This window comes from Spinacia oleracea, chromosome 4, assembly GCF_020520425.1.
Source record: "Spinacia oleracea cultivar Varoflay chromosome 4, BTI_SOV_V1, whole genome shotgun sequence".
NCBI classification, from domain to species: Eukaryota; Viridiplantae; Streptophyta; class Magnoliopsida; order Caryophyllales; family Amaranthaceae; genus Spinacia; species Spinacia oleracea.
Genome location: NC_079490.1, coordinates 113,239,659 through 113,253,883, shown reverse-complemented (window position 1 = coordinate 113,253,883; position 14,225 = coordinate 113,239,659). Strand labels below are relative to the sequence as shown.

The following is a 14,225-nucleotide window of genomic DNA, read 5'->3' as shown; positions in this document are numbered from 1 at the left end:
AAGTTGTTTTAACCTTAAGGATTTGTAGACCTAATCAAGAGTTTATGACTAAAAGGGCTCCCACTTAAACCAATAAATTCATATGCTTTACTAATTTTAAACATAAAAATGTATTTCTAGTCTAACCGGAAACATACAAATTTAATTAAAATTTAAAGCTCATATAAATTTATAATTGAATCCATAAATTTAATTTAATTTCAGTCGTATTTAAATTAATTCATGATTTTAATTTTAGTAAAATAATTAGAATAAATAAAATTTATTATAATTATAATATTCAAAATTAAAATCCAAGAAAACAATTTAAATTATTAATTTTAAAATTAATTAAAATTACGAAAACTGAAAATTTCAAATTAAAATTTTAAAACGATCTAATCGTAACGCAACAACCCCACGCAACACACAGCCATAGGCCACACGCACGCAGCCATCGCTGGCCATGTGCGCGCAGCCCATGCGCTGCGTCGCATTGCTGCTGCATTCCATCGCAAGGCATCCGAGGAATGCTTGGCCTCTGGCTCGCTGCGCGCCTGCCCTCGTCGCACGCGAGCTTGCGCACATCGCACGACGCAGTGGCATGCGAGCTGGCGCTCGCTACGCGCGAGCGATCGATGCTGGGCGTAGCACTCGTGGCACGCGAGCTTGCGCTCGCTGCGCGCGAGGCTCCGCACGCTTGCGCGAGGCAGTGCGCGCTGTGGCGCAGCTCGCTTGCTGCCCACACGCGACTGCTCGTGCCTTGCTCTCGCCCTCGCCCATTCGCCCATCGCACACAGCCCACGATACAAGGCAGGGCTGCTGCCTTGTGCTCGTGCACCATGGCCTTGCTCATTGCATTCATACCGCATGGGCGACGAGCTCCCTTGCTCGTCGTCACATGCCCGCACTATACAACACCCCTTAAGGGTAACACGTAGCGTCCATTGCTTTGTGCGTGCAAGTTATATGAGCGAATCGCATAAAATTTAAAATTTATATTAAAAATTAATGACAAATTAATAAATAATATTAATTTCATAATTTTAGGGCGAAAAAATCGAAAATTTATTATTTAATTGATTTCCGATTAACATGGATTCAAGTCTAGGTCATAAAAATTTAAAATTTAACATAAATTTATAATTTTTATGGTGGTTTTTAATCATAGGTATCTAATTAAATTATAAATAATTATGAAAATCAAATTAATTCTAAATTATTCCAATTTTCAACAAATTAATCATAATTACAAATTAGATTGCATAATTAACAAGGCTAGGCATTCAAACTTGTTAAACATATACAGTAGGTCAATCAAAAATTCAAGATTTATCAACAAGAATCGCAAATATTTAATTTAACATCTTAAATTTACGAAATTTTGCATTCGAAAAACTAAAACCTCCGAAACAACATAGTTAGGCTTCGAATTTGAGAATTCTGGGTTCGGCCGAAAAATATTCTTTTTGTCAAAATTTTAGAATGCCTTTTACATGCGGAATTGACACAAAAATCACTCGATTTGGATGAGTAACGAAGAAACTGCCGAAAAACTGCGTACGTATAATTAAATAAACGCAATTTGCAATTAATTAACAATTACGAAAATTAATCACCCCTTTTTAATTCTTGCAAATTTGTAATATTTAACCATGTTCATGCAATTCATATGACAAAACATAAATCATGCGGAAAAACCATAAAGCCAGGAAAGCATATTATTTACACATAATCATTTAGCATAGTTTAGATGCATACACTTTGTTGCGTGCCCTCCCTAGCTGCGCCCGAACCGAACAAGAACAAGTCTTTAGGACTCCAAGTGTCGTCCCTCCGTAGATAGTCCACAGCACGTCCGGATCCGCCTTAAGCTTGACCAACTAGGATCGCCCTTAAGGTACTTAGAATTTTCGGCTATTGTAGGCAATTATGTGACTGAATTTTTGCTCTCAAAAATCACTTTGAATACTTGAATACTTCAATTGTTGTCTATAAATTATGACCCTAGGCACCTATTTATAGAGGTATGGAAAAGGAACTGGAATCCTATTAGGATACGAATTAATTAAACTAGAATCCTAATAGAATTCTTATCTAAATTAATTCATCCTTTTAGGTTTAGGAATTTAATCATATGTCGAAACCTGATAGCTTTAGGATTCGTATAGCACACAAACACACACACGCACGCACAGCAGCCCACGAGGGGCGCCATGCGCGCGCGCGCAGCCCGCGAGCTCGCAGCCCATTGCCACGAGGCCCACACGCTGCCGTAGCCTTGGCGCGCGCTGGGCCTGCCTTGCGGTGGGCCTGGCGCAGCCTTGGCTGGTGCGTTGTGGCGCGCTGGCTTGCTGGGCGATGGCCCGACTTCGTGCTGGGCCTTCGTCTGGCAGGCCTCGTCCGATGCTAATTCATACGATACGCTTCCGATTAATTTCCCGATTCCGGAATTCATTTCCGATACGAACAATATTTAATATTTCCGATTCCGGAATTAATTTCCGTTTCGAACAAATATTTAATATTTCCGTTTCCGGAATTATTTTCCGATTCCGATAATATTTCCGATTCTGACAATATTTTCGTTTCCGGCAATATTTCCGATTCCAGCAATATTTCCATTTCCGATAATATTTTTCGATACGTACCATGTTTCCGTTTCCGGCAACATCTACGACTTGGATAATATTTATATTTCCGATACGATCCATATTTCCGTTTCCGGCAATATCATCGTTTCCGGAGTATTCATTTCTTGCCTGTGACGATCTCAGCTCCCACTGAAACCAAGATCCGTCGATTCCGAATATCCATAGATGGAGTATTTAATGCCATTAAATACTTGATCCGTTTACGTACTATTTGTGTGACCCTACGGGTTCAGTCAAGAGTAAGCTGTGGATTAATATCATTAATTCCACTTGAACTGAAGCGACCTCTAGCTAGGCATTCAGCTCACTTGATCTCACTGAATTATTAAGTTGTTAATTAATACTGAACCGCACTTATTAGACTTAACATAGAATGCATACTTGGACCAAGGGCATTATTTCCTTCAATAATAAGGATGACAACTCTTACCTTATGTTCAAGAGCAAGCATCGAACGACAAAGGAATTAGGAAATGCACACTTGTCCCTAAGGACAAGTGGGAGACTGAAGGAAATAATGCCCTTGGTCCAAGTATGCATTTAATGTTAAAGTCTAATAAATGCGGTTCAGTATTAATTAACAAGTTAATAATTCAGTGAGATCAAGTGAGTTGAATGCCTAGCTAGAGGCCGCTTCAGTTCAAGTGGAATTAATGATATTAATCCACAGCTTACTCTTGACTGAACTCGTAGGGTCACACAAATAGTTGATGAGCGGCATTTATGTCGCTCTAAGCCTAGAATTTTATAGACTTTTATTAAGCTTTTTGATAGTTTTGCGTAGTTTTGTTGCATTTTTATCCCCTTATTCCATCTTTGTACTTTTCAGGTAAAAATGTTGAAAATGATGGAAAATGGCTGAGAATTGCTCGAACAGGGCCTGTGCGATCGCACGGAATTTATGTGCGTTTGCACGGGTCACAAAAGTTGCCTCCAAAGTCAAGCAGGTTCGTGTGCTCGTGCCCCAGGATTGTGTGTTCGCACAAATTCGGAAAATCGATGCAGGAACTATATGGGAATTTGTGCGATCGCACCACAGAGGAGCTCGTTCGCACAAATTTGGAAAATCGATGCAGGAACTATGAGTGATTTTGTGCGATCGCACCACAGAGGAGCCCGCTCGCACGGAATTTCGGTGGGCTTGCACTGAATTCCGGTGCGAGCACATGAGGATTTATGAAGATATGGCCAAGTCAGAACCGTGCGATCGCACGGTTGCTGAGCACGATCGCACGGCACGAAGGAGGAGAATCGTCGCTGAGCTCGTTCGCATGGATCACAGCACGATCGCACAGGTGCGATCGCAGCTGGGTATGCCCGTTCGCACGGCTGCGCGGGATTCAGTTTTCGAGTTTTAATCTCCTATTTTTGGGGATTAGTATAAATATAATTTTCTTTATTTTCATTAACAATGAATTTCAGAAATAGATTTTAGGAGGTTTTTAGATATTTTGCTCTTCAAGCTAGTGTTCTAGAGAGAGAAACTCATTGATTTCAAGCTTCAAATCTGTAATTCCTTCAACTCTTCTCTTTTTCTTGCAATTTAATTCTTAGTTTCTTAATTCTTGCTCTTACTTTGTTTAGTTTCTTGAATTCTTGATTTCATTGATTGAAGTTACTTTGATTTTCAATTTGTGATTTGATTGTGCAATTGAACTCTTAATTCTCTTCCCCTACTCCTTCAATTTCATGCTTGCTAGCTTAGAATTAATGGATTGCTTGATTTCTAGAATGATTAGTGAGTAGAATTAGGTTAGGGTAAGGGGAGAATCTAGGGTCTTAATTAGGGGAAATTGCTGATTGATTGTTGGTTGATTCATGTGATTAAATATGATTTGAGGATAGTATATCCATGTTAGTTGAGTGGTAGTTGCAAATGCTATTCGATTAGAGTCACGTGGAACCATAGGATAGGTTTGGCGAGAGATTGTGGGCCTATCTTGTGTGATCAAATGGCGGTGCCTATTATATGCTAGTTAGTTTAATCTAGGATTAGGCGAGAGCTCTTCCATGGATTAGACGCTTAGCGTTCCCTATCCGAGAGGTGGCGGGTTTGTCTTTAAATGCCATTTTCCTAATCACCATTTCGTTGCATGATCACCATTGCTAGATAGTTGAATTCATTTCCCCCGGTTTCCCTAGCCTATCCCCGACTCCCTAACGTTTCCCTTTCTTGATTCAATTTAGCATAATTCTTAGTTTTTAGATTCTTAAAAGTGACAATTCAAAACCAAATCCTTGTTCGAACTAGATTGACTTTCAAACTCAATAACCACCGTTTCTTTGGGACGATCCCTTTGCTTACCGCTAGCTGGTAGTGGAGTGGATTTACAAATATTGTTTGCATAGGTTATTTTCTATCAACGACGAAAAATACGCCTTATCAAATTGGCGCCGTTGCCGGGGAACGGTTGTTGTTTTTGAGTTTAAGTTGAGACTAGTTCATCATTAGAAAATACAAAAATATTGCAATTTCGCTTAGCTTTCTTTTTCCTTGGCATTGCTCACGGTTTTTCTTGTTGTATGCTTATTAGGAGGCGTGCTCGTCAAAGGACCCTCTATCCTCTTGACCTTGAATTGGAGAGGACACTTAGGAGACAAAGGCGTGTACGGTCTAGCTCATCAAGCAATAACAGATTCGCATCGTTGAGTGTTGGTGAGGAACAACAAGAGAGTGAGCAAGTTTTTGAGAACATGGCGCTCCCGGTTAAGAACTTGGGAATACCGGGGGCATTCGAAGCTACATGTGGTATTCAAGCCCCAACAACGGGTGCCAACAACTTTGAGATCAAGCCCGCCTTGATCAATTTGGTGCAAAGCCACCCCTTTTGTGGGAAGATTAATGAATCACCTCACGAACATCTCAAACAGTTCGAGCACTATTGTGACACAATCAAGCACAATGGTGTCACATCGGATTATGTGAGGTTGACATTGTTTCGGTTCTCTCTACTTGGGCGAGCAAGTTATTGGCTTGACAAGGAGGTCAAGCCCAACTCACTTCGCACTTGGACCGAAGTGACAAGTGCATTCTTAAACAAGTTTTATTCGCATGGGAAGACGGCGGAGTGTCGCCACAAGATTCAATCCTTTGAGCAAAAGCGAGATGAGTCACTCTTCGAAGCTTGGGATCGTTTCAAGGAGTACCAAAGGGAATTTCCTCACCATGGGATCCCTAAATGGTTGTTGCTCCAAACATTTAATTGGGGTTGAGTCCAAGTTCGAAGACAAGTCTTGATGCGGGCGCGGGAGGCCCTATTATGAATAAAACTGAGGATCAAATAGAGGAAATCATTGAGGATGTAGTTCAAAACTACCAATCTTGGCATGTAGGCACAAGGAATTATGATGGGAAAGGTAGGAGTGAAGATGGTAAGGGATCGGTGTACGCCATAGAGCAAGCACGGATGATAGAGAAGCTTACCTCACGCTTGGAGAAGCTCGAAAACACACCAAGCCAATCGCCATCACGGTCTACAATCCCTCCTCCCTCAGCCACTCTTCTCTCTAAGGGGAAGGGCAAGGTTAGTTCTTATGGCTCAATGCCTCCGGGCACCTTCTTTTGCGAAAATTGCCAAGACTATAGTCATTCCCCCGATGCATGCCCCTTGGTTCATAACTTGTCATTTGTGGATTATGGCCCTTCGTATGAAGGCGAGTTTGATGTAGAGTATGCTAATGCCATCAATGAGAGGTCTATGAATGATAACCCTAACAATCCTAATTTTGCTAAGCAACCTAGAGGGCCCTCCATGTATGGTCCCCACCAAGGCTATGGCCAAGGAAGTGGGTATGATAGCCAAAATCGAGGTGGCTATAGAGCACAAGGCTATCAAAGCCAAGCGCCCTATGGTCAATCTCAAGGTTTTGGCAATCAAGGCCAATACAACCAAAGGAGTTATAATCCCAACCATCAAGGTGGAGGAGGTTATAACTACTCTTATGGGAAATTTAGGGGTGCCTCAAGTGGGGGTTATCCTTTGAACTCGGGAGGTCCTTATGGTGCATCTCAATTGCCACCTCCCGGATTCAATGGACCGAGGACCTTTGGCAACCAATATCAAGCAAACCTTAGTGGTTATGGCGTTGCACCTCCACCACTCCCGCCTCTTAAGTCGAATCTCGAGGCTCTCATGGAGTCGTTTGTGGGGGCGCAAGCCAAGAAGAATGTCTAGTTTGAGGATGGATTCAAACAATCCAACACTCACTTGAAGATGATTGAGACCCAACTTGCTCAACTAGCTAGCACTATCAAAGAGCAACAAGTGCATACAAGTCTCCCACCCCAAGGTCAACCTCCTAAGAAATTGTATGCCATTGTGACAAGGAGTGGGAAGACCTTAGATGATAGTGCTACGCATGTTGAAGCTTCTAGCTCTAGGGGTGAGAGTTCTATGGGAAATGAGTCCTTGGACCGTGATGATGCGGAAGAGAAGTCTCATGTCGACGACATGAGTTGTGGTGATAAGTCGAAGGAGACTACTCTTCCCCCTCTCCCAACTCCTATTTCCCCCTACCCTCAAAGATTTGCCGGTAAATAGCTTGATGACCAATTTCACAAATTTTGGGAAACCATTAGCAAACTCTATGTGTCATTATCTTTTACCGAGGCACTCAAACAAATGCCCCATTACTCTAGATTCATGAGAGATATTCTTAGTGGCAAGAGAGGTTGTGAACCAAAGGAGACCGTGCAACTCACGGAGAGTTGTAGCGCTCTAATTCAACACCCCTTTCCCCCAAAACTCAATGATCCCGGGAGTTTTTCTATCCCTTGTAGCATTCAAAAGCTCAAATTTGAGAATTCTCTTTGTGATTTGGGGGCAAGTGTGAGCATCTTGCCATATAAGATCTATGAGAATCTCGCTCTTGGTGATCTCTCTCCTACCGCTATGTCATTGCAACTAGCCGATCGATCGGTTATGTTTCCATTGGGTAGGATTGAGGATGTTCCCCTCGTGGTTGGCAAGCTTACTTTTCTTGTTGACTTCGTTGTCTTGGACATCTATGAGGATGCCCATACTCCCATTATCTTGGGGAGGCCATTCTTGGCCACCGCGTGTGCTCTTATCGATGTGGAAGGGGGACTAATCACCTTGAAAGCGGGAGACGCCAAGGCTAGTTTCAAGCTTGCAATTGATGAACATTGTTGCTCTAAAATGAAAAGTTGCATGAAAATTGACACTCTTGTTTGTGTTGAGAACAATCACTCTTGTGGTAATTCTTCTAACAATTTTCTTGTTTCTAAGTGTGCTAATGAGCTCGCTAGGTCCTCTCTTGATGACAAGAATGTCCATGGAGTCCCAAAGGCGCTTGGGGATGAGCTTGATGATGTTGTAACCATCCCCGAGATATTTGAAATGCATGTTGATGATGATAATGGAGCTAAACCCTCCAAAGTGTTTCATGGATCGGCTAAGAAAGCCAAGCAGCCCAAGAAAGCCAAGGAGAAGCTTGGTGGCGGATTGTTTGGTTGGCACCTTATGAATGGTGATGTCGGTACATTGTTTGTACCCATGGGGGCAAAAAGAAACTTTTTGACTAATGATGACCCCAAGTTAGTTGCATTTGACACCCTATGAGTTTTGGGGGGATTCGTCAAGCTAATGACGTTAAACGAGCGCTACCCGGGAGGCAACCCGGTTGTCTAACTCTTCGATTTCATTTGCTTTCGTTTCGTAACTATTGTTCCATTTGTGCATATTTGTGGTGTATTTCATTGCGATGGGTTCATACTTTCCACCATTTGCCTTGCCCGTCTATATTTTGGTGAGTTTGTTCGGGTTTTAACGGTTCTTTGCGGGACTTGCTCCCACGACATTTCCGGTAACATCCTTCTAACTCTATTGCATTCTTTAGGGGACGGGCATACATCATGTTGGGGCATTTGGTTGGATGGGTAGCTGTGCCCCTCCTTGCTTGGTTTTAAGCCTTGGGAACATGGCCTAATTCTAGCTTGGGGGGAGTTTTGTTGTGTGGTTTCCTACTTGTTGATGCTCATTGCTATGAATCATACCATTATGTGGTTATTTCTTTGTTTTTTGTTTGATTTAGTTTGATTTTAGTTTCTTTTCTTTTTGTTTGTTTCTTTTTGTTTCCCTTTTTGGTGTGTTTTCTTATTTTCTTCCTTTTTCTTTTTGTTTTGATTTCCTTTTCGTCAAGGCAAGTTTTTCTAGGTTTTCTTAGGCAATATTCTTGATTGGGGAATGTAAAATTGGAACTTGTAGATTAGAATGCTTTTATTCCTAATTGGTAGATTTTTACACGGTTCTTAATGTCTTGGGTCGAGTCTAGGATTTGGTGTCAAGAAAGTTGGTTGAACTATGGGTAGCATGCGTCATGAACTCTTGGCTTGTGGTAAGATGGTGTCGATTTCTCTAGTGATTTGAAGCCGGAGAGAATGGTATTTGCTCCCTTGTGAGGTTCATGTTCAAATAATCCCAAACACATTTTCATATATTGAGTGGCATGGATCCTTAGCATTGACTTTCTTGTCTCCCGAGTTTGACCATTTCCTTCCCGAGACCGCGACCGAACTACTTTAGGGGACGATATAGGCATTTCTTTCGGTGACTATTTTTCTTTTTAGTTTAGGATTTTATTTTCTTATTTTTCTCATATGTTTTTGTTTGCATTTGCCCCTTTGCTAGCCATTTGATCCTTGACCCTTAATTTCTTATGAGCACATTACAAGCCTAATAGCCTTTGTTTTGTTTTCACCCTAGAAGTGATAGTGAAGCTTAGAGTTATGATGCTTGTTGTTTTGGATTGATTATGCAAAGTTGAGGAATGAATGTTGTTTGGTATGAATGGCAAAGTTTTGGAAGAATGTTGTATATAGTGAATAATTGATGCAAAAGCTAAAAGAGAGTAAAGTTTTGAAAAAGCCAAAAATAGAGAAAAACAAGGCATGAAAAGTTTCATTTGAAACACAAAAAAAAGAGTAAAATCAAATCAAGGAAAAAATGCAAAAAGAGTTTTAGATTAGTGTTGTTGTTGAATAAGCTTGGGGGTACCCCAAATAAGTGGTACGAGTTTGTGTTTGGTTCAAAATGCTTGAGTTTAGTTCTATCATTGCGCTTCACTTTAGGTATGAGCACCAAATTGCCAAATTTGTTCCGCACCTTACCCCTAGCCTACGTTACGCCCTAAAAGCCCTCTTGACCCTTTAGAGTTGAGTCATTGTCGGTGGAGGGAGGATTTGGTCAAGCTTAAGGAACAAAGTTGTCATGCTAAGATGTCGGGTAGCCTAATATTGATTTTCCGGCGCCTTCGCGGTGTCTTGAGACGCTATTCTCAAGGGTGGATAAGATCTAGAGATTTGACGTGGTATGCCCGGATGTAGGGGGATTGACTAGTGCTTGCCCTTAGTTCGCTTTGCTTGATGCTCGAATCTTTCACTCGATTTAGGACATTAGTTAGCGTGTACTCATTTATTTGATTAGTAATATTAGTGTTCTTCTATACTTGTTCCATAATAAAGACCCTCATCTTGGATTTTGTAGTTTAATTTCTTTTCTTTTTTATTTTTTTCTTCTTCTTTTCTTTCTTTCTTTTCTTTGTTTGTGTTTTCCATTTTAGTCTTGCCTTGATTAGATTTACTAGATTTCGATTTTGGTAAATTTTTAGAATTTGATTAGTTGCTCATTCTTCCCTAGTTGAGTTTTGTTTGCTAGAGATTAGCAAACGCTTAGCTTGGGGCAGTTTGATGAGCGGCATTTATGTCGCTCTAAGCCTAGGATTTTATAGAATTTTATTAAACTTTTTGATAGTTTTGCGTAGTTTTGTTGCATTTTTATCCCCTTATTCCATCTTTGTACTTTTCAGGTAAAAATGTTGAAAATGATGGAAAATGGCTGAGAATTGCTCGAACAGGGCCCGTGCGATCGCACGGAATTTATGTGCGTTCGCACGGGTCAGCAAAGTTGACTCCAAAGTCAAGCAGGTTCGTGTGCTCGTGCCCCAGGAGTGTGTGTTCGCATAAATTCGGAAAATCGATGCAGGAACTATATGGGAATTTGTGCGATCGCACCACAGAGGAGCTCGTTCGCACGAATCTGGAAAATTGATGCACGAACTATGAGTGATTTTGTGCGATCGCACCACAGAGGAGCCCGCTCGCACGGAATTTCGGTGGGCTCGCACTGAATTCCTGTGCGAGCACATGAGGATTTATGAAGATTTGGCCAAGTCATAACCGTGCGATCGCACGGTTGCTGAGCACGATCGCACGGCACGAAGGAGGAGAATCGTCGCTGAGCTCGTTCGCATGGATCACAGCACGATCGCACAGGTGCGATAGCAGCTGGGTGTGCCCGTTCGCACGGCTGCGCAGGATTCAGTTTTCGAGTTTAAATCTCCTATTTTTGGGGATTAGTATAAATATAATTTTCTTTATTTTCATTAACAATGAATTTCAGAAATAGATTTTAGGAGGTTTTTAGATATTTTGCTCTTCAAGCTAGTGTTCTAGAGAGAGAAACTCATTGATTTCAAGCTTCAAATCTGTAATTCCTTCAACTCTTCTCTTTTTCTTGCAATTTAATTCTTAGTTTCTTAATTCTTGCTCTTACTTTGTTGTTGATTGTTCTTCAATTCCTTAGTTTCTTGAATTCTTGATTTCATTGATTGAAGTTACTTTGATTTTCAATTTGTGATTTGATTGTGCAATTGAACTCTTAATTCTCTTCCCCTACTCCTTCAATTTCATGCTTGCTAGCTTAGAATTAATGGATTTCTTGATTTCTAGAATGATTAGAGTAGAATTAGGTTAGGGTAAGGGGAGAATCTAGGGGCTTAATTAGGGGAAATTGTTGATTGATTGTTGGTTGATTCATGTGATTAAATATGATTTTATGATAGGATATCCATGCTAGTTGAGTGGTAGTTGCAAATGCTATTCGATTAGAGTCACGTTGAACCATAGGATAGGTTTGGCGAGAGATTGTGGGCCTATCTTGTGTGATCAAATGGCAGTGCCTATTATATGCTAGTTAGTGTAATCTAGGATTAGGCGAGAGCTCTTCCGTGGATTATACGCTTAGCGTTCCCTATCCGAGAGGTGGCGGGTTTGTCTTTAGATGTCATTTGCCTAATCACCATTTCGTTGCATGATCACCATTGCTAGATAGTTGAATTCATTTCCCCCGGTTTCCCTAGCCTATCCCTGACTCCCTAACGTTTCCCTTTCTTGATTCAATTTAGCATAATTCTTAGTTTTTAGATTCTTAAAAGTGACAATTCAAAACCAAATCCTTGTTCGAACTAGATTGACTTTCAAACTCAATAACCACCGTTTCTTTGGGACGATCCCTTTGCTTACCGCTAGCCGGTAGTGGAGTGGTTTTACAAATATTGTTTGCATAGGTTGTTTTCTATCAACGACGGAAAATACGCCTTGTCAATAGTACGTAAACGGATCAAGTATTTAATGGCATTAAATACTCCATCTATGGATATTCGGAATCGACGGATCTTGGTTTCAGTGGGAGCTGAGATCGTCAAAGACAAGTAAATGAATACTCCGGAAACGATGATATTGCCGGAAACGGAAATATGGATCGTATCGGAAATATAAATATTATCCAAGTCGTAGATATTGCCGGAAACGGAAACAAGGTACGTATCGGAAAATATTGCCGGAATCGGAAATATTGTTAAGTTATGATACATATGACAAAACATAAATCATGCGGAAAAACCATAAAGCCAGGAAAGCATATTATTTACACATAATCATTTAGCATAGTTTAGATGCATACACTTTGTTGCGTGCCCTCCCTAGCTGCGCCCGAACCGAACAAGAACAAGTCTTTAGGACTCCAAGTGTCGTCCCTCCGTAGATAGTCCACAGCACGTCCGGATCCGCCTTAAGCTTGACCAACTAGAATCGCCCTTAAGGTACTTAGAATTTTCGGCTATTGTAGGCAATTATATGACTGAATTTTTGCTCTCAAAAATCACTTTGAATACTTGAATAGTCGATCTAAATTATGAGCCCTTAACTCATATTTATAGACCATGGAATAAGTAATCGAATCCTACTAGGATACGAATTAATTAAATTAGAATCCTAGTAGAATTCTTATTTAATTAATTTATCTTTTAGGATTAGGAATTTTAATCATTAAACAAATCCTATACTCTTTAGGTTTTGTATGTGAACACAAACTCTACACGAGCATGACCCGCAAGCGTGTAGGCCATGCCCGCGCACAGCCCACACGGCCGCTCGGCCCACGCGAGCTACAAGCCCACGCGAGCTGCAGCAATGCTCGCAGCCCATTGCTGCGCGCGCTGCCATGGCCTGCTGGGCCTGGCCTTGCGCTGGGCCTGGCGTGGCCTTGGCTGTTCGTGTGGCGCGCTTGGCTTGCTGGGCGATGGCCTGGCTTCGTGCTGGGCCCTCGTCCGGCAGGCCTCGTCCGATGCTTATTCGTACGATACGCTTCCGATTAAATTCCCGGTTCCGGAATTCATTTCCGATACGAACAATATTTAATATTTCCGATTCCGGAATTAATTTCCGTTTCGAACAAATATTTAATATTTCCGTTTCCGGAATTATTTTCCGATTCCGATAATATTTCCGATTCTGACAATATTTCCGTTTCCGGCAATATTTCCGATTCCGGCAATATTTCCATTTCCGATAATATTTTCCGATACGTACCATGTTTCCGTTTCCGGCAACATCTACGACTTGGATAATATTTATATTTCCGATACGATCCATATTTCCGTTTCCGGCAATATCATCGTTTCCGGAGTATTCATTTCTTGCCTGTGACGATCTCAGCTCCCACTGAAACCAAGATCCGTCGATTCCGAATATCCATAAATGGAGTATTTAATGCCAGTAAATACTTGATCCGTTTACGTACTATTTGTGTGACCCTACGGGTTCAGTCAAGAGTAAGCTGTGGATTAATATCATTAATTCCACTTGAACTGAAGCGGCCTCTAGCTAGGCATTCAGCTCACTTGATCTCACTGAATTATTAACTTGTTAATTAATACTGAACCGCACTTATTAGACTTAACATAGAATGCATACTTGGACCAAGGGCATTATTTCCTTCAGTCTCCCACTTGTCCTTAGGGACAAGTGTGCATTTCCTAATTCCTTTGTCGCTCGATGCTTGCTCTTGAACATAAGGTAAGAGTTGTCATCCTTATTATGTCCAGAGGTGTTTCTCGGTTTCAGAGTTCAACTGATAAAATAAACAGATAATCATAGCCTATGATTCATCCGAGCACGGCCATGCATTTCACAGTTTCTAGCTCTCCGAGTGGCCTTGTACAACTTTTAAGCATCTCATCCCGATTTATGGGAGGACAATCCCAATCTTGCGATCTTGAGATTAGACTTCGTTTGATAGGTGATTACCTGAGCGTTGCCTTTATAGCCTCCTTTTACGGTGCGACGGTTGGTCAACGTCAAAGCAACCAGTTCTCAAACAAGTAATCTCAAATCACTCAGGTATTGAGGATTTAGTGTCTAATAATTTTAATGAAATTTACTTATGACAGATTTTCATCTCTTACAGTAAAGTTTCATAGGTCTTGTCCGATACTAGTCTTCCCAAAGTAGTA

General features: G+C 41.2%; 1 protein-coding gene and 1 pseudogene across 1 annotated transcript in view; one reads left to right on the top strand and one right to left on the bottom strand.

Moving 5' to 3' along the window:
• Positions 1 to 7,174, top strand: part of LOC110792719 (uncharacterized) — a 48,258-nt gene extending 41,084 nt beyond the window's left edge. Inside the window, exon 14 of the mRNA XM_056842108.1 lies at positions 6,961 to 7,174. Coding sequence (XP_056698086.1) covers positions 6,961 to 7,174 — 214 coding nt within the window. The remainder of the gene's footprint in view (positions 1 to 6,960) is intronic.
• LOC130460351 (uncharacterized) lies at positions 5,706 to 5,806 on the bottom strand (annotated as a pseudogene).
• Positions 7,175 to 14,225: the final 7,051 nt, after the last annotated feature.